Raw genomic sequence first — 19,087 nt, forward strand, 5'->3', positions numbered from 1 at the left:
CACAGATCACCATAACAAATATAATAATAATGAAAAAGTTTGAAATATCGCGAGAATTACCAAAACGGGAGTGACACAGAGACACAAAGTGAACAAAGGCTATTGGTAAAATGGCACCAAAAGACTTGCTCTGAGCAGGGTCGCCACAGACCTACTGCAGTAAAAACTGCAGTAGCTGCGAAACACAATAGAGTGAATCGCAATAAAAGGAGGTATTCCTCTACTCTACTCTCCCTGCCCTGCAGTTAGCACAGCCCTTTGAAGATCTTAGATGGTCCATCCATGTGAAAATTAGAAAGATGCTATCCTGGGAACCAGCCATAGCATATCTGGGGTGGTGATGGGGTCAAGGGTTGACAGACCATCCAAAAAGCTGCAAGGGGTCTAGGTGGTAGGAGGGGGGGGTAGGTGGAGAAGTTTAAAAGGAGAAGGGATATTGAGTACAGGGTTCAAGGATGGAGGAAGTGGCCCAGGCAGAGGCCTGGGGACTAAACACTTAGGAAGTGTGGTCTTGGATAAGGGGTCGGGCAATGTGGTGGGGTCAGAGAGCTCTGACACAGGCTGAGGTAGCTCTTCTTGCAGATCCCTTGACTCTCCTCTTTCTCTCCCTCTCCCTAACCAATTCTCCAGAACATTCTATTGAACATACTTTCAAAATGCTTCTAGACTCCACCCATATCTCACAACCTGTATCATTATCATTATCACCCTAGTCCTAGCCATAGTCATCTCTCACCCGCACAACTACAAGAGCCTCCTTTTCAGTGCTCCTCCTCCACTGGTACCTCCCAACACTCTATCCTTCTTCTGCAGCCAGAGGGACCCAAATTGCCTGCTAGCCCGTGAGGTCTTACAGGATTTGGCCTCTGTAACCTCTCTTATCACATTTTCCCTCCTCCTTTGCTCTCATGTCCCTTCAGGTACGCCAACACACCTTAGAGTTTCTGAGCATGTTAAGGGACTTTGCACCTGCTGTTCCCTAAGCTTGGAACGCTCTACTTCCAGAAATCTCCAAGGCTCACTCACTCCTTCTAATCAGGTGTCGTCTTCCCTGGTCACCCACCTAGAACAGAATACTCCTCCCCACCCCACACACATGCACACGATTCCCTTCTCCCACTTTTCCTAAGAACACATGCCATGTTATGTTCTATATTTATTCATTTCATTGTTGGTGTTTTCCACCAGAATAAGTGCCATGAGCGAGAGCAGAGACTTCTCTTAGCACATAGTATATGCTTAATAAATAAATGAAGGAGTCTAGCAGATAAGGAGAAGTGAGAGATGCCAGAATCAGGGTTGTCTTGGGGAAAAGAGGTAATATTTAACACACAAGAAGAGATTTTCCATATAACACTTGGTATACGTAATAAATATTTAATTCAATTCAATTCAGTTGAGGTATTTATAGTGCAATATGCAAACTGCAATGCCAAGAGACGTTTGGGATAAAGGATAAAGTACGGGTCCTGCCTACAAGGAATTTATAGGCAAAGAAGAGGGGCGAGGGCAAGTAAGACCCCTTAGTAATTTTTTTTTTTTTATCCCCCATAGCATGTTCTTCATTGCCTTGCCCACTGGGGGAGTGGGTAACTAACTTTTTTTTTTTAAAGTTAATTATCAGTATACTCCTTCACGAAATCCTTTCATCACCATACTGTCCAATAGAGTGAAAAACATCTTACAAACCCACAGTCCCTTTCTGAGTTCTGAACTCCACACCCCGCCCCCCCCAATTGTTTTTTGAACGTCTTTACTTCTATGACTCTTGGGCATCTCTAACTCAATACATCCAATCTTATCCTATGTTTCTTGATCTCAGTTTTTGAGGTGGAGCTGGTTTTTCTGCCCCATTCCTCACCTTCAACCTGGCATTCCATGGAGTCTACCTCCTGACACCTGGGGACCTGCTCATTTCTCTCCCTCCCTGTTGCTACTTCTGCGGTCCTGGTCACCAGGATCTCTTATCTAGATTTTCAGCAATACCCACTAACCTCCTGTGGAACTCCGCTCCCACCCATTTTCCACATCTAGGCCAGAGTGGTCTTTCTAAAATGCACATCTGAGAACAGTACTGCCTTGCTTGGAACCTTCAGGGGCTTCACTATGGCCCTGGGCTAAAGTCCATCCCTCCTCCCCCTTTTTTGGAGAGATTTTATTTATTTGTTAGAAAGAGCACAAGCAGAGAGAACAGCAGGCAGAGGGAAAAGCAGGCTCCCTGCTGAGCAAGGAGTCCCATGCAGGACTCGATCCCAGGACCCTGGGATCATGACCTTAGTCGCGGGCAGACGCCCAACCAACTGAGCCACCCAGGAGGTCCCTAAAGTCCAAAGCCCTTAACACACCATACAAAGCCCTCTAGGTTCTGGCACCAGATTTCTTCTCTGCTCTTTCTTGTTACTTTCCTACCGCCTAATTTGTGCCCAACAGAGATTTCTGGTCCTCCAACTGACATACTCTCTCTTCCCACTAGGTCTTGGAGGATACTGATTCAGGGTCTGGACTCAGTTACTCCTTGCCTCCCTCCTCTCCTTCCTCTGGAGCGTCCTTCTGCTCTTTTAATTCTACCTAGTTTTCATTTCCTCTACGAAGCCTTCCTGACACCTGACCTGACCTGACCAAATCCCTCCTCCTCATGTCCCAACCCCGAAACACAGGGTCCGGGTCCTAGCACCTGCTTCAACACTTTGTTCTTTTCTTGCCGTACCTGTTTTATAGTCTCCCCACTAGACTGCAAACTCCAGGAGGGCAGGACTGTCTTATTCTACCTTGGTTACCTTTTGACCTTTCCTACCCAGAAGGCGAGTGTATTCATTAAGTATTTAATGGATGAAAATGCACTTGTTTGGGTAGGGTTGCTCCTCATAAAATAATTATATCTTACATTTACGGAGTGCTTAAGATGGGGCAGGCTCCACTCTACGTGCTTTGCAAGTGTGCCATGGACATCTCCCATAACCCTATTTAGTAGGGGCGGGCTATTTCCCCATACAACAGATGGGGAAACTAAGGTACAGAGAGGGGAAATAACTCCACCAAGATCAGCAGCAAGGACGTGGAAGAACCAGGGTTAGAACCCAGGCTGTGTCCAGAGTCCAACTCGGCCACAACTTCTAGGAAGTTCTGCTCTAGAATGAAGCACAATATGGGGTTCCACTACATGAACAGATCCAAATCTCCTGCTAGGGCTTTGTTTTTGTTTTCCGGAGAGAGGACACGCTCCCTTGCCGCCCTCTTCAAGGCTCCTGGGTCCTTTGCTGGACTTTGGGAAGGGCCTTGTGCTTCTTGCCCACAGCCCGGCAGCCTGCGTACAACGCCTTACTTAACTTTCAGGGCTGCCCGGCCACGCGCCCCCTGTGCCCAGGCCCTGGGGTGGCTCTTGCCCTCGGCAGGTGCGCCCGGGAGAGAACAGCGGCCCCCGCGTGCCTCCCCCCCGCCCCCGCCCCCGCCCCCGCCCCCGCCCCCGCCAGCCCTCTGGGCCCGACCGCGCGTCTCCGGGGGCGGGGAAAGGGGCGGGCCCTCTCGCCCAGGCCACCGCCCTCGCCCGGCTCGCCGCTCCACCGGGTGCCGCGGGCAGAGCTGGAGGGGCGGGGCCTCGGGAGGGGCCGCAGCGCGGCTGCCGGTGAGGCTGCGGGGGGAGAAGGAGAAGGCGGCGCGTCCCCAGAGGCGTGCGTCCGGACCGCCGGCTGCCGGACCGACGCACGGAGGGAGAGGGCGGGGGGCGAGGTCAGTATCCGGTGGGAGCGCGGGCGGCGCGCCGAGGGGCGGCGGCGCGGGCAGCCGGGAACCCGGGGCAGGGGGCGGGGAGGGCGGCGGCGGCGGGCGCGGGGCCGGCTCCGCTCTGGGGTCGGGCCCGAGACCCTCCCCTGGCCGGTGTGGCGCGCGGCGAGCGCGCCCCGGCAGCGGAAAGCGCAGCCCCCGCTCGCTTCTCCCTCGGTCTCTTTTCTTTCCAATCAGCGAAAAATAAACACCGGGGAAGGTAAAACAATAGCGGGGCCACCTGGGACGCGGCGCGCGCGGAGCTCCCACGTTTGGGGCGGGGGCCGGAGGTGGAACCGGGAGTGGCGGCCCCACGGCTGAGCCCCCTCCCGCTGTGCCCCCCGAGGAGGGTGGGGCTACCCGCGGCGCCGGGCTCGGCAGGAGGCGAAGGGAATTCCCTGGAGTGAGGCGTGTGGGCAAAGTATTGCAGGAACAATCGGGCTTCCCGCAGTTGCCCTGTTGCGGGCAGGGAAACTGAGGCCGAGGCCAGTGTAGCGACTTGCCCAAGGTCAGAACGCACGGGTTGACTGTCCTGGTCCGGGAACGGGACCCAGGCGTCCAGCGCAGCCCAGCGCGCAGCCCCTCTCGGTTTTGCGGCGCTGGTGTTCGCCTTTGATACATCTCTGTTGTGTTTGTTTTAGAAATCTGCTGGCATTGTGGGACCGGCTTCGCTTCGGGGCCGCTGAACGCCAACTTGCTTCGTGTGTTCTGGGTAGGTGTGGGGCAGGTGGCAGCTCCGTGACCTACCGACATGGATGGAGACGGACTTTTTGATGAAGAAACCCAGACAGTCGGTGCCATTCCGGGGCGATTTAGCTGTCAGAGGTTTTGACAAAACCTGCCCTGTTCCCTTTGGGGAGTCCGAATGAGGGAGCTTACAGACACCTTCACTGGGAAGCCAAGGACATTTCTGTATAATCAGTGGATGAAAGGATTTTCTCAGACTCTTTTTTCCCTTCTCCTCGAGGATTAATTCACTGCAATCTACAATTCCAGTGGAAACCGCAAGGCACACGATGTGGCAGAAGCCTAGAGGGCCTTCAGAATTGTTCTGGACCCTTCTTTTAGCATAGGGGAGTTCAACACAAGCCACCGGCCGCCCTCGCTGCGCCGCCCCCCTCCCCCCAATCTCCTGATTCTTCTCTTTAACCTGTTCTCATTTTTTGAGTTAAGTTCTGTTTCCAAAACTGTCCTCTGGAGCTATAAGTGGATTGCCAGAAATGAGAGATTAAGTGCAAGAGAAGAGGGAGCGTCCTGTGTTGTGTCTCTTCTCTGCTGCCGACATGAAGTGCTTTTTCCCAGTGCTGAGTTGTCTGGCTGTGCTGGGTAAGTGGATCTGCTTATCAGTGCGATCGATGGGCAAGTTTAACCTGCTGTTGGTTCCTGTAATTCCTTGTGGTTCTTTCCCATCAACACTTGGCTTTGGGGGACACCAGGACACCGCCAATGTGTATCCCGGGTTGGAATGGGGTACCAAGAGGCCCATTTCTGACCCAGGAGGAACGGTGAGCTATTGTTTGGTGTCTTTAAGAAGGAGCATCTGCTGTCCTTGAAGTGTCTGCCCCCGGCCTTGCCTCGCGGTGAGATCCCCCCATCTGTATGTCAGTGGTTTAGGGGCTCCATGTGGCTTATAAACTTCAGTGTCTTCGCCTCTGTGTTGGTCCACCTTAATTCCTAACTCGAAGTGGCAACGTTATTCTTACTGTGGGGAAAGTTGGTTTAGTGGTGATGATCATTTTTTGTCTTGTTTTGTTTTGTTTTTGGGCAGGGGAGGAAGTAGGCATGAGTGGAATAGGGTGGTGAAGGGACCTACCTGAGTGGTCTGGAGACTAAACTCCGAGCATAGTTCTGGAGGAAGAGGGACTGGAGGAGGGGAAGCTGCTTGCGAGGGGATGTGTTAGGATTGGTTTTGGTGCCCCTACAGAAGGCCAGAATGCTTAGAGCAGGATGGAGAGCTATTGTCCCAAGAGGTAAACCCTTGACACCTGTTCTAGGGATTCTCTCCCCATTGCAGAACCCCCGCCCCCTTCCCTTTTGCCCATACTTTCTATGCCATTGAGCACCATCTTATGTGTAGTATCTGAGGACACATCTTGGCTCTAGGATAACCTTCCTAGCCGGGATCTGATGCATCCTCTCTGTCCATCTCCTCAGACCTCGCATAGGGGCACTCCCTCTGACCTCTCTGTATGGTTCTGTCGTGGTTTCTTCCTGCACGAAGAGGTCATCACAGTTGCCTATAGTGTCTGCATTTCTGAGTCTAGGTATTTTGCATTTACGGAGTTTATTCATGACCTGCTGGCAGTGGAGATTGCTCTCATGCATTGTCTGTACCCTTGTAGGAGTTCACAGTTGGGTGGAAAGAACGGGTTTTGGAGTTCGAGAGCCTGATTCGAATCTCAGCCTCATCATGATCGCCGTGTGAACCTCAGCAAAAAAGGGATGCTACCTCCAAGGGCCGTCTTGACAGTGAAAGGCTATATAAGGTGTCCTAAATATCTTGACTGCTTTGAAAAATGTCTGGATCATGTAGTAAACATGTCCAGTCGGTGGTTCTCAAACTTGGGTGCATGTTGGAATCACTGGGGGAAGCTTCTAAAAGTCCCGATCTCCAGGCAGCAACCCCAGCCGGACCAATGAAACCAGATTCTCTGGGAGGGTGACCCAGGCATCGGTCTTTCTGCTCTCCCAGGTAATTCCAAGTGAAAGAACCAGTGTGTGAGTTCCTTAGTGCCAGCCCTCCCCGCCCCAGCACACACGTAGACACAGCGTCCTTGGGCAGGTTAGTCAGTGTTGTGCCCAGGTGTGGGTGAGGATACGGTGTCCCCATGTCTCCCGTCTGTTCAGGCAGTTAAGAAGGCAGATAGCTCTCTGTGTGCCAGTCCTGAATACCGCGTTGATATTTGTTCCTACTGTATTTGTCATTCACTTAGTGTCTGGGTTTAAATCAGTAATTAGTGATTCATGTGGATTCAAGAGGACAAACAAGGAAGGCCCTGGGGAGTCAGAGGAGGGTGGCATGGCTAAGGCCGGCTAGAGGGCTGGGTGGAAGGGGGGGGCCCAGGGCAGGAGAAGGAGCCGCCGATGGCAAAACAGGGGAATGGGGACATTGTGCCTTTTGTTTCTTCTGGCTGCTCTGGAAATGGGAGGCCACCTGCAGGTCCCCCTGCTGTTCGCCCTCTGGGCCACCCTGTGGAATGGAGCTTGGGCCCTGACTCTGTTCTCCTCCCTCCACTCCCAGCCCCCCTTATAAACAGGGAGGAAAGGAGCATCAGGGCCACGGTGCAGGGGAGTACTGGCAGCCCGCCAGACAGGAGTGAGGGTGGGAAGGTTTCGAAGTGCCGTGTGCCTGTTTTTTTGCACCCCCCCCAATCTTATCTGCTCCCATCACCTGGTGACTGTCAGCAGGGCAGGGAGGGGCTCTTGCTACTCGGCTGGTAACCTTGGAGAGCTGGGGGTATCTGGGGAGGGAACAGAACCCAGGTTGGGGGTCTTATTTCCTGCTTGCAGTCTGGTGTGGGCTGATTCATGTGTCAGCATTCTTGCTATGTAATGTAAATTATTGTGTAATGGGAATTTCAAAGAGCAAAGAACCCCAAGGTTTTATGCTCATGTGGGTCACACACCTAGAATCAAATTTTGTTTGTACAAAGTAGGATGAGGCGAAGTACTCTGCAAAGTGGTGCTGATGCAGGTGCTGCCAGCCTCCAGAAATGGCAAATTTGAGTCAGAAAACCCTACAGTACACGAGGGTGTATCCAGGGTAGATCTCCCACATGCCAGCAACGCCCTCCACGTCGGTGGACCTGTGCTTTCTGCTCCCTTCCTTTGCCAGCAGCGTCTGGGATTTGGATCAGGTTCCTCCTTTTCTGCCTGTTGGGTGCTGACTCCTGCCCTTGTCTTTGTCCTACCCGAAGCCACAGTGACCACTGTGCCTTGTCTCTTCCTCTTGCCGCGCTGGGTGCCCCACCCGACTTGGGAGCCCTCGGCGGCCACAGCCACCCTTGTTCCAATTCCAGAGCCATCTGAAGCCCGGCCCCGGTTGAGCCACGAGGGTTAGTGAAGTCTCCACTGCTGAGAATGGGTGGAGCCAGAGAGGCAGAAGATGAGAGAGAGAGAGAGAGCCGGGGCTGGTGTGACCGTGGCATGAATGTGGCATGCTTATGAAAAAGGAGGGAATGAGGAGAGAGGGAGAGGTGGCCGGGGCTGTGCCTGGCAGCAGCCTGCATGAGTGACAGTGACGTGAAAAGGTGACAGCACTGTGGGAGAGACAGCATAGGATTTGTGTCTGCAAGAACAGGAAGGGGACAGTCGGGGAAAGAGGAATATAAACTTCAGGCCTGTAGAGCACATTTCAGTTTTGCGTATAGCCATGAATAGTTGTGCCTCCTAGGCCAGTGCTGATGTTGCAAACGAGACGAAATAGCTTTAAAAGTGTTAGCCAGGGAAGATGTAGGAGACTGGGACATCTCTGGATCAGCACCGCTTAGAACCTGTAGCTGGCTCGTGAGCATTTGTGTGCCCCCCCCAGCGGCAGAGAATTTCATGTGTAGAGTTTGAGAAGCCTCTTGCTTAAATAGGATGGGACTGAGGCAGTGATCACTTACCTCTCAGTTAGGGAAGAGGCCAGAGGGTTCTTCTTCCAAAAGAGATTGGAGGGAACTTTGATGTTCTGATGAGAGTGAGCGCAGAGGCAGGACTCATGCTCAAAGGCAGAAGACAGAAGTGAAGCAGCTTGGGGCAGTCGGGGGAAGAGTTCTGAAGATCGTGATTTATGGGTGAACAAACACCGTCCCCACCAGTTGTCGCAGAGGTGGTACACTTTCCCTTATCTGGGGACCATTTGACCGGGGTGCCAGAGAAGGGAATTCTTGTCAGGAGTACTAGACTGTCTAGGATGCCCTCCAACTGTGTGAATTATTGAGCCACCACTGTGCACCCAGGGCTGTGTTAGGACGCCCCAGTCCTCTGCATTTTGCATTGTAATAAGAGAACAGTAACGATACCACCTCTTCTAGCTGTGGCTTTTGCTGTGAAGCGAGCCCTGTCTCATTAAGTCCTCCAGATATACTCACTGGATAGAGGACTCCCATCATCACCTTTCTGTAGATGGAGATATCGAGGACCAGGGAGTTTTAAGGAACTTGCCTCAGGTAGACTACTGTACCTGCTGGATATGGTGCTCCACAGTGGTAGGGATCCAGGCTGCTTCTGTCTTGCCCCACGTGCCTGCCTCCATTCCCAAGGTCATGGCATGGTCCAAGATGGCTGTGCTAAGCCCCAGCCATCACGAAGGAGGTAAAGGATTGGCGAAGGGCAAGACCTCGCAATTTAAAGACATTTCCTGAAGGTTGCACGCGTCTCTTCTGCTTATATTTCCGTTGGCTACAACTTGAGTGCGTGAACATACTTGGCTGCAAGGCAGGCTGAGAAATATCATCCTTAATTCTGAGTGTCCCGCTAAAAACTGAGGGTTCTGAGGAGAGAACAGATTTTGGAGGCACAGCAACGGGTTGCTGGCCGAGTGACAGAGCTAGTAAGTGGCAGTACAGGGTTTTGAAGCCAAGGTCATTTGGTTCAAATCCTGTGTTCTTCCATCTCACCAGCGGCCCCTCTGCGAGTGCGCGGCCCAGCCCCTCCCTGATAGGGAGGGCATGAGCCAGATGAGCCAGCAGTTGTTACAATGGGGAGCAACATAAATCCGCATACAATTACGCAGGCAGCGTTGGGGTCTTAGCAATAGTGGCCGTAGTATTTTCAGAATGCTTATGTGCCGGTCACTGCTAGGCACTTTGCAGAGCAAAGCCCTTCTGTATGAAGGACCCTCTCTGTCGTGTTCACTGCCGTAGCCCCACAGCTCAGCCTCACGCCTGGCACAAAGTAAGTAGGTATTCGGTTAATTTTTTGACGACTAAATGGTTTCTATATTGGCTCCCTCGACCAAGGCAAGGAAACTCAAGGCTCAGGGAGTTTGAATCATTTTGCTCAAAGGACAAGCCCTAGAGATTGGCAGAGCCTGGATTTGAATCCAGGTTGGACTCTAGAGCTTGTCCCTTTATGTCACCAAACAGGGGTTCTTAACCTCTTTTGGGCCCTGGATCCTTTGGGCAGTCTGGTGAAGCTTGACCCTTTCTTTGGAGAACGTTTTGAAATGCACAAATAAAAATACATCGACTAACAAAGGGAATCAATTATATTGAAATATAGCCATCAAAATATTAAACAAATTTATGATTATAGCAATATGCTTCTTTAGTAATGCATTAAATAACAAGCTCTAGCAGCAGGTCTAACCATTATTGTAATTATGGCATAGTGAGGCACGAAAACGGTATGTTGAGGTATCTGTGTCAACTGTGATGTGATATGAAAGTGTGTGTGATTTCTGTTGTGACAGAGTCACAGGTCCTGGAGACATCGTCATGATGGCAGCCTGCATTCATAATGAAACAGTCCGCATTCACAGAGAGGTTAGTTGAAAATAAAGGCGAAATTTTTTTCCCCCATTCAAGTTCACACAGCTCCTGAATTCCGTTCAGGGACCCCTGTGAAGTGCAAAGTAAAGTTCAGAGTAGGCGGTGGTTGCTGGGAAGCCACTGTGTGAGAGGACTTCATTAGCTTTCAGAAATGGGCAGGGTTTCCGTGTGGGGAGGCATTCTATTCCCAGTAGAATCCTGATAGTGCAGAGGAGACAGCAGTCATAATGGTGGGAGAGTGGCCCTGTAGGGTCTGGAGAAATGACTGTCAGTGGTTTTAGGGCCCAGTTCACCTGGGATGATGACACAAAGAACCAGCTTAGATTGTAATGAATTTGGGATTTGGGCTTAGACCAGGTCCCCAAGAGCCCAGGCAGACCACTTCTGCTGAGCCCTGGCCTGGAAACTGAATGAAGTGGCTCCGTTGCTGACCTCCCATGGTCCCTAGCCTCGTGCATCCTCCATTATGGCTCCTTGATTAATATTTTTAGGTTCCTTTGGGAGCTCTTCATTTGCCATGATTGGACACCTGTTTCTTTGCTGCTTGAAAGTGAGCACAGCTAACTCCTCGTAAAGGGTTGGTTTTTAATTTAAGGAAATTTAGGACACCTGTGCGTGAATGCCCCCTGATTTTCAAAGAAATGAGTGGTTGCGTCAAAATCAAGCTTGCATTTGTAGAAAATCACATGTTGCCAAATTCCCTCATCAAGAACGCTTTATTAAGTGACTAATTGTGGGCCACAGTGGTGGGCACTTAACAAAGACCATGGCAATGAACCTCCCTTAACTGGAACCTTCAATTAAGTGGGATTTTGTTTTTATTTTTGAACTCCACTTCCCGAAAGGCAAAAATCACGAGATGTGGTAGCAAGGATTTATTCTAGAAATTAGCTTCCAGGCCACCATCCTTCCAGTCTGTACGTCTTCCGCATCTATAATTATAGTAGCAGAAGAGAATGATGAGCCTCAGGGCACTGCAAGATCCTAAATCAAAGATTAAATTATATTAACTCTACTCAGGCTGGAAAGTGGTCAGATATATTTTAAAAACCCTTATAACAGGCTTTGTAATAACGAGAGTTGAAGCAAAGTTTCTGTCTCATCCTCTATTACCCCTTTAATTAAATTCACCTGAGTACCCTGTTCCCCGTCATCCAAGTGACCCAGGCTTTGCTGAATGTCCCTGTCTTCTAGGCGATGATCCTCTAAGGCCAGCAGTAGAGCAGACGGTAAATCACTTTGCACATGGACAGGAGGACAGTGATATCATGTGCTCTCCGGAGGGGGAAGGAGGGTCTGGGCAAGTCTGTTCTTGTTTTCAGCTCAGCAGGAGTAGGGAGGGAACTCTCTCTGTGCAGGAGAGGGATGAGACTGGAGTAGCTTGTGAGTGGTCAGGCTGGAAAGGCTTTGTGGTAGAGCTGCAAAGGTGGGCATTTCTTAAGTAATAGGAGAGTGAGGTCCTGGCAGAACTGTGGGGCTGGAGGCTACCCTGGGCACCTTGGGGCTGCTTTGAGAAGGCTTCTCAAGGAGTGGAAAAGCCTGAGGGTCAGTGGCCGGGGCCTGAAGGAGCAGTCAGTTGGCATGAGGTCTGGGTATTTGGGCCCGAGACAGAAGGAAGATACCAGAGAGCTGCAAGCGGGTGTCCTGGAGGACCCCTGGAGAAGTGGCCAGGGAGGGTAGGAGGCATTCCTGGAGGTGGGGGGGGGGTCTAGGGTGGAAGTGAAGGGGACCTGTTTCTGTAGCAAGGAAAGAGCTTTCGTGGGTCCATCAAAACATCGTCAGGGCAAAGACATTCTAACAAAATTGTGAACTCAAAGAAATGGGTGGCTTCTTCCCCTTGACTTTCAGGTCCCTAGGCTTTCCCTTTATTAAAACGGCGGTGGGGGGGGAGGGGCTGGAGAATCTGCTACCCGTTGTGTGTTCTTTCCCCAAACCTGATTCTTTGATGTATGCGAGCATGTTCAGGATTGCCTTCAGTTGGCCTTATTTTTGTGTATTTAATAGTGTTTTTGTTTTCCCATTCTCCAGTGCAGTCCCTGCCTCCTTTCTCCAGGTGACCTTCTGAGAATACCCTCTTTGGCCTCAGGGCACTGGATCCCGGCCTTTGGCGTGCTGGTGACAGAGACGTGTCATGAGGCAGGCTGTTGACCTCCTTCTCACGGACCCCTTTTATTAACTTACCTTCCCTCAGGAGCCCCATCCATTTGAAATCTTCTGTCTCTCAGCATTAAGTAGTAATTAATCTATTTTTACTACGTGGTAACCAGTATGATTGCTCGCGCTTGCTCTAGTGATCTGGTTCAGCTCTAAAGCAAAATGAATGTGGCACTCTGCATTGCCCATGACCCAAAGGACATGCACGGCTTTACCTGTTAGGTACCTTAGCCCTGTATCTGCAGTGTAGGGGAAGTGGTGCTGTTGTTCGGTGTTTTGAAATGTCTGAGGCGGCCAGCTTTTCTACCCCACGTGTTGCTTTAAGAGCCTCAGGGCACTTGGATAACCCAGCTGGTGTTTGCCCCCATTCAAGTTGATTGTGTCGGTGACCTTGGTTGACTTTGCTAGGAAGGACTTTCAGTAGGAAGAGCGATAGGAGCCTGGACCTGAGTAACCAGCCAGTGCTGCAGGTCAGACCACACCTGCCCTTGTCCAGGGACAACCTCCTCCTCTTTTGTTTTTTTTAAAGACTTCCAGAGAAGTTTCACAACCTCTTAGATGTTATCAATCCCATCAATCTTAAATTTCACTGAAGACTTGATTGGAATTAACTCAGAATTTAAAACAACAAAGTACTTCACAGTAAAGTGTTGTATAAAAGTAAGATCAGGAGAGATTGGTTTCAATTTCAGATGGTAGCTTGTATTTGTTTGCTTTGTTTTTTTGGATTTTAAGTCACTGACAGAGGTAACAGGGGAATATAGTTGTGTTGTAAAAAATCCAGACAGGGCAGATGGAGAGTAAAATGTGAAAGCTTCCCTCTCTGCCCCATGTCCCTTACTGAGTCTGATACATATTCTTCACGGTTTGATATATACTCTTCCAGGTCTTTTTCTATAATTTCTATGCATATATTCACACCAATATAGATTTTTTTTTCTGACATAAATAGAATCATACAGAACATATTTATTGTTCAACAACTTGATTTTAAAGGGGTAATTTACCTCACTATTTTTTCAGGCTTAATTTTATGGCCATATCAGAACTGATTTAGTTATTTTATAGCTAGTCAAAACTGTAATTTGTGAAATATTTGGGGAGTAGTGAGCCTCATTCAATAGCTATATCATGGAATAATTTTGTCTTGCCATGTCAAGAGCAAGAGTCATAATAAAAACACTAGCCTTAAATGTTAATGTACTTAATGAAAATAATTGACTTGTTTATTCTGAGTATTTTCTCCCCAAACATATAAACTTAACAAATTAGGTACACACATATTTTATTGACTGTTTTAGTTGTAATTTCGAAATTATGTTGAACTCAAATGAAGCCTGTTTAAAACTTGTTAAGAGGATAAGCATAAATATTGGGTTTGGGGTCTAATTCAGTCAAGTTTCGTATTTGTTCATAGACTAGGGGAAAAAAAAGAAGTTTGCCTGCATTTTCAATTCCCAAATGATTCTTCCATTTAGAATGAACTGGACTAGAGTAACCGCTGAGGTTGCCGGCTACCAGACATTTAAGAGCTTAACCCCAAAGAGCCCTTTTTTTCCTCTAGCCCTGCAGAAGCAGCTATTTCTGTAAAAAAGATGATCATTTCAAAGTGTTGGGTTACCTCTCAGGTTCACTGGTATGACTTTCTTTAAATCCCTGGGAGCAAATGCAGGTTTCTTGGATCGGTCACCTTTAGACCTGATTTTTAAAATAGTTACCATTTTGGAGGGATGGCGGTTGGATTCACGTATCATAGTCGAACCTTCTTCAACATCAGGGTTTGACCTGCTCCTCCCCATCCCAAGATCACTGTTCTGCTAGAAACCACTTACGATACTTTCCTAAGAAGACTTTTTGTCTGTTCATTCAGGAAATATTCGAGTGCCGGCTCCAGGCCGCTCCTCGTTCGGTTAGCTCACGTAACCAAGAATTGAAAGGTAAAATCGTGAGAAACATTTTAAGAAGTCGCCGGATCTATATTTTTAATCTTAATAAACAGAAAGATTAATTAAAAACACTCTGACGTGGGGGAACTGTTTTCTGTCCCTGAGGTATATCTTTTCTGTTACTGTTACTTAACATCTTTTCCTCCTGGTTTGTTCTCAACTCTTCTTTAGCAGCTGTGAATTACACATACCCCCTCAGCCCTGACGAAGGGCCTTTGAAGGAGTAAGACATGATGAATACCACTGATTGGGGGAGATTGGGGTGGGTGGCCTGGTGAGTACAAATTTTTTCTTTTGAAAATACACAAATTCCCCAAGTCCTGGATATGTGAAATGTCCTTATTAACTGCTGCGGATATTGTCTGTCTCTGGGAATTGGGAATTTTGTCCTTAGCTCTGAATTTCTTGGAAGCCAAAACAAAAGAGAAGTAGAGCAGTCACATACTTCCCATCAGACTGGAGGTGGCATCCACACCAGGCTTTCTCCTCAGGACCCTTTATGTGGGGGCCGTGGGGGCCTTAAGGATGACTTGTCTCCTACCTTATATTACACATCCCTACTTCCCTACAGAGTGGCTCCCCTCAGGGAGCCTTGGGAGGGGAGCCTGTGGGGACAGCTCAGGGCCCCCTCCAGTGTTGGGCCTGGGTTCTAGAAGCTGTTGCGTCCAGTCAGTGGGGTCCAGGCTCTTCCAGGCCCATACCTTGCCAAGTGCCGTCCCCAGACCCAGGGCTGCTACCCCTAAGCACTCATCCGATCGGTGCTTCCCCTTTCTCCACCAGTCCCCCAGGTCTGAGATTCCAGGTAGGTTGAAAGCTGTGCCGGGTGGGAGTCACTTCAGCTGGTAGTTGCTGCTCCTCAGAGTGTCTGGACAGAGCCATCCTTCTCCCTGCAAGCAGCACGTCTCAGAGGCCTTTCTGGTGTTCCTCATCGGCTTTGTTCTGTGGTGGTTTTGTGTTGGTTGGGAGTTGGCTGGTCTGTTGGGGATTCTGCTTCCCAGATGGACACGTCTGTTAGTTTATCAGAGACTGGCAGGGGGAGTCATTCTAGGCTCATCCTGAATCTAAACCACCCTTTAGGACGCTGGTTAGAGATGATTTGCTGAACAGTTTCTTAAGGTCTTCTGATGTTTTAGTACCCAAGAAAGCATGCTGGACAGTTTTGCCATCTGTCTTCTAGTCTTTCATTACCAAGAAGCAAGATCGCATCTGAGTGCCCTGCCCAGCCCTTTCTCTGTCCCTCTGTCAGAAGGGGCTGTGGCCCCCAGCTGGCTGTCCCGGCCCCTTTCTGGCTGGAGGAACAGCGTCTGTAACTCCTTTCTCACACATATGAATCCAACTCTTCTGAGCAGCTCCCAGCCTGCGGTGGACTTCCGGAAGGGAGGAAGTAGATTGAGAACTCATGTGCCTCTAGGCTTGAATGTATTTGAAGAGAATCCTTAGGGATCTCATGTGTAATCCTCTTCTCTTAAAGGGGAAGTATTCCAGAGGTGAGGAAAGGGCTGCCATAGGCCTGGGTTGGCTTGGGGGAGAGTGGAGGGACTGGAGAACGCCCCTCACAGAAGAGAAAGGGACTCTGGTGTACGAGGTCTTTGTTTTAAAATGAAAACATGATGTAATACAAACACTTGCCTTTCCACTTTCACCCCCCCACCGCCACAGAAGAGCTGTAATTTCCCATATTTGGAATTTGGGGAGAGCCAGGCCTCATTTGAGGACAAGGCCAGATTCAATCTATGCTTTGGGGGAAAGTAAGTAAATACGAGAGCCTTGAGGGCTGTGGTATTTATGGTGAATCTGTGATTACTGCATGTACCTCCTTGTCATAATTTATTCAGCAGCCCCCGATGTCCTGGAGCTGGTGCTGTGCCCATCAGTAATCTGACTCTTGTTTTCTTCTGCATATTTTCCCTTTTGCAAATGTATAGGCATTCAGCTTTAATCAAGTAGGCTTTTACTCTGTCATCTGTAAAGGGGAAGACTGAAGTCATGTGGAGGATTTTAAGTAACTAATCTCTTAAGACATTCAGAGCATAATCTCCTTCAACCCTTCATCATCCTGCCTGCATCCGAGAGATTTGCGAGGCTCTGCAAAGGAGACAGGATGGGGGACTTTGGCATCCTTCGGAGAGACCGGGCGTCCTCCTTGCTGGCAACAGATTTTTGTTTGCTTTTGGCGTGGGGACAGGGCCTGCTGATCATTTGCCATGTCAAGAGAGTTCGAGATGCTCCGTGAGTGTTACCAGTGTGTTAGTAAATCTCAGAGCCGGTGCAGAGGACGAGAGGCCAAACACGCACGAAGATACCGTCCAAGCTCATTGATGTCTGTGTAGTGCGTCCGGCCCTGGCTCTCACAGAGAGGCTGCAGAATGGATAAGAGGTCCGTTGGTCAGTGCTGTTCACTGACATTTGTCATTCTGTTATAGCAGATCAATCAAAACATCAGAGGTCCTGCTTCTAAAATTTCCATGTGCTTTGCTTAGAATTGGAATGTGACTTCATGTGTGTGTCATTTATTAGACTAAATTGGATTACAGTCGCTCTTCAAATTGTCCTTTCTTGATTGCTGTTTTCAAACCCTTTCGGAGGTTAGCTCAGGTTCTTGCCATCAGAAGTGTCCTCCTGCAAAGGAATTTGGCGAATATTCCTGCAGGTGCAGACTTTGGTACTATCTCTTCATATGATGGTAGAATCCCTAAAAACGTCGACTAATGAGGAAGATTGGTTTGAATTAGTGAAATGTTTGAATTACCAAATATTTTTCAAGAACTTCACTGTTACTACTTTTAAGTAAATACTGTAACTCAAATGAGGCTAATAGAGCGCCTAATAAAGATCCTTAGGGGATCCTGCTTTAGGAGAGAAATAAGAATGATTTGCAATTAGCACACCAGTTGTTTATGTAAATGGAGTTTCTGAAAAACTGGATTGTGCGTGAAAACAGTTTGTTCTCTTAAGTATTTTAAGTAGTCCCTATGAAACCCTGTGTATGTACGCTGCCGGTAGATTCTGTGTGGTGTAAAGACCTGTTTCGCAAAGACCTAATTCAACCCTATTAGCAATATCGGAACTCCCAAGTCAGTCAAGTCCCCGATCTTACCCCCTGCCCAATGCTGCCACAGCACCTGCACTTACCTATTTTAACATGAATTAATAAGTTTAGAAATATCTAATATGTTCTGCCACGTGCTTGGCAGCGTGTTAGAAAAGATAACAGTCATCATCCTTGTGTAGCTAATAGGCTAGCAAAGAAGTCAAGCAGTACATGAATAAGTACACATATAATTAATTACAAGGGCAAAAAGCTAGACGGTATATTACTTTTTAATCCATGATCTAATGCATTAGACTGTAAGCTCCGTGAGGACAAGAATTCTGTCAGTGTTGTTGGCCGTGGTGTCCCAAGCCCCTCCTTAGCCCGTTGCCTGGCACGGAGGAGATATTAGATTGAGCGTATGACATTGCCACATTTGTAGGTCAGCAACAGTTGAATATCAGCAGTGCCATAGGGTTCAAGGTAAGAGTTGTTCTGTCAATACGTATTGAATATTGAATACATATTATAATCCGTGAGCTTTTAGAGTACGCTGCATTAACACAGTTCTCTTCAGCCAAGGAAACGCCCACTGCGGTACTTGAGGAGGAGCTGTAAAATTTCAAAGAGCCAAAACTCGTGGACCTGTGATGTCAGGTAGAGATGGTGCGTCAGTGGGACTTCAGAGCCCTGTGGTCTGTATATTTTCTGTGTAGTTCTTGGCACCTTTCCCAGCCTCAGATGGAGGCATGTGTCTTTGGGGCCTGGAGTGCCGTCCGTTGCCCAGAGACTCCGGGAGAGGGTGCTGGAAAGCTGAGATGAAGACAAAGATCTGAGTGGGGTGGCCCAAGAGGAATGAGGGACGAGGGACCCGTTGGGGCAAACAAAGGGGCCGTCTCTTTAGTCCAGAGGGAAGGGAGCACTTGCTTTTACAGCGCAGACCTCACGTGTTCTCATAGTCAACAGATTGGTGGATGCCCACGAAGTGCTGGTTGCTTGCTAGGCACTGACAGCCTTCACTGTGAGCCTCCTTTGTGCCTGCCAGGGTGTGGGCTGATCTCGTAGATCACTGGCCCATTGGAGGCAAGGGTTGAACTGAGGAGAGGGCCCAGCTGGACCCTGCTGGGAGAAGCCCAGGGCTCTGGCCCGAGGCCTACTCCCTATCTGTGGAACTGGGAGTTGGGCCCAGACGAGGGCTGGGACCAGAGCTTCCCAAACCTCCTCTGCTGAGTTCTTTTTTTTGCATCTGTTTGGATTTATTGGCCTTCTTTCCAGTTTCTCTGCACAAATGTCCAATTGTGCCACTCTAGTATAATGCTCACTATTTTCTCACACCCACAGGATAATTTCTAGTTCAGCTCAATTCCACGGCTCGTTGTTGAGCATCTTATGTGCCAGCACAGGATAGGGCGGCAAGTTCGGGAAACACAAATGTGTGACGTTGGTCCCAGGCTATGGCAGACACTTGGTTGCCTCCACAACAGCTGTTCTTTTCTAGATGGCAGAGAGCCCTGATTTGGTTCAAAGGTCGTGTCTCTCTCCTGGTACTGTTCAAGGAAAAGTGACCCCACTTCTGGCTTGAGTAAAAGCTGACCAGTCTAAGCCAGTCATGGAGGCCCATAGTGTAGACATGAGTGAGTGACAGAGTTGTGGCCAGTGAGGTATGAGGAGAAGTCTGCTGTGGCAATTCTGGGAAAAATGTCTTCTCTTAGAAGCACAGA

General features: G+C 49.2%; 1 protein-coding gene across 3 annotated transcripts in view; it reads left to right on the top strand.

Moving 5' to 3' along the window:
- Positions 1–3,596: 3,596 nt before the first annotated feature.
- IGSF3 (immunoglobulin superfamily member 3) overlaps positions 3,597–19,087 on the top strand; it is an 89,992-nt gene continuing 74,501 nt past the window's right edge. For 2 of the 3 annotated variants that reach the window (XM_073896075.1, XM_025872566.2), the window contains exons 1-2: positions 3,597–3,726; positions 4,401–5,085. In XM_073896075.1, the coding sequence (XP_073752176.1) occupies positions 5,043–5,085 (43 nt within the window). In that variant the 5' untranslated portion in view covers positions 3,597–3,726; positions 4,401–5,042. Of the gene's footprint in view, positions 3,727–3,839; positions 3,980–4,400; positions 5,086–19,087 lie in introns of those variants that run through there. The other variant, XM_073896076.1, reaches the window with a different exon arrangement.

The sequence above is a fragment of the Callorhinus ursinus genome, unplaced genomic scaffold, assembly GCF_003265705.2.
Source record: "Callorhinus ursinus isolate GAN/ISIS: 27379988/994484 unplaced genomic scaffold, GSC_fseal_2.0 scaffold9, whole genome shotgun sequence".
Classification (NCBI taxonomy): domain Eukaryota; kingdom Metazoa; phylum Chordata; class Mammalia; order Carnivora; family Otariidae; genus Callorhinus; species Callorhinus ursinus.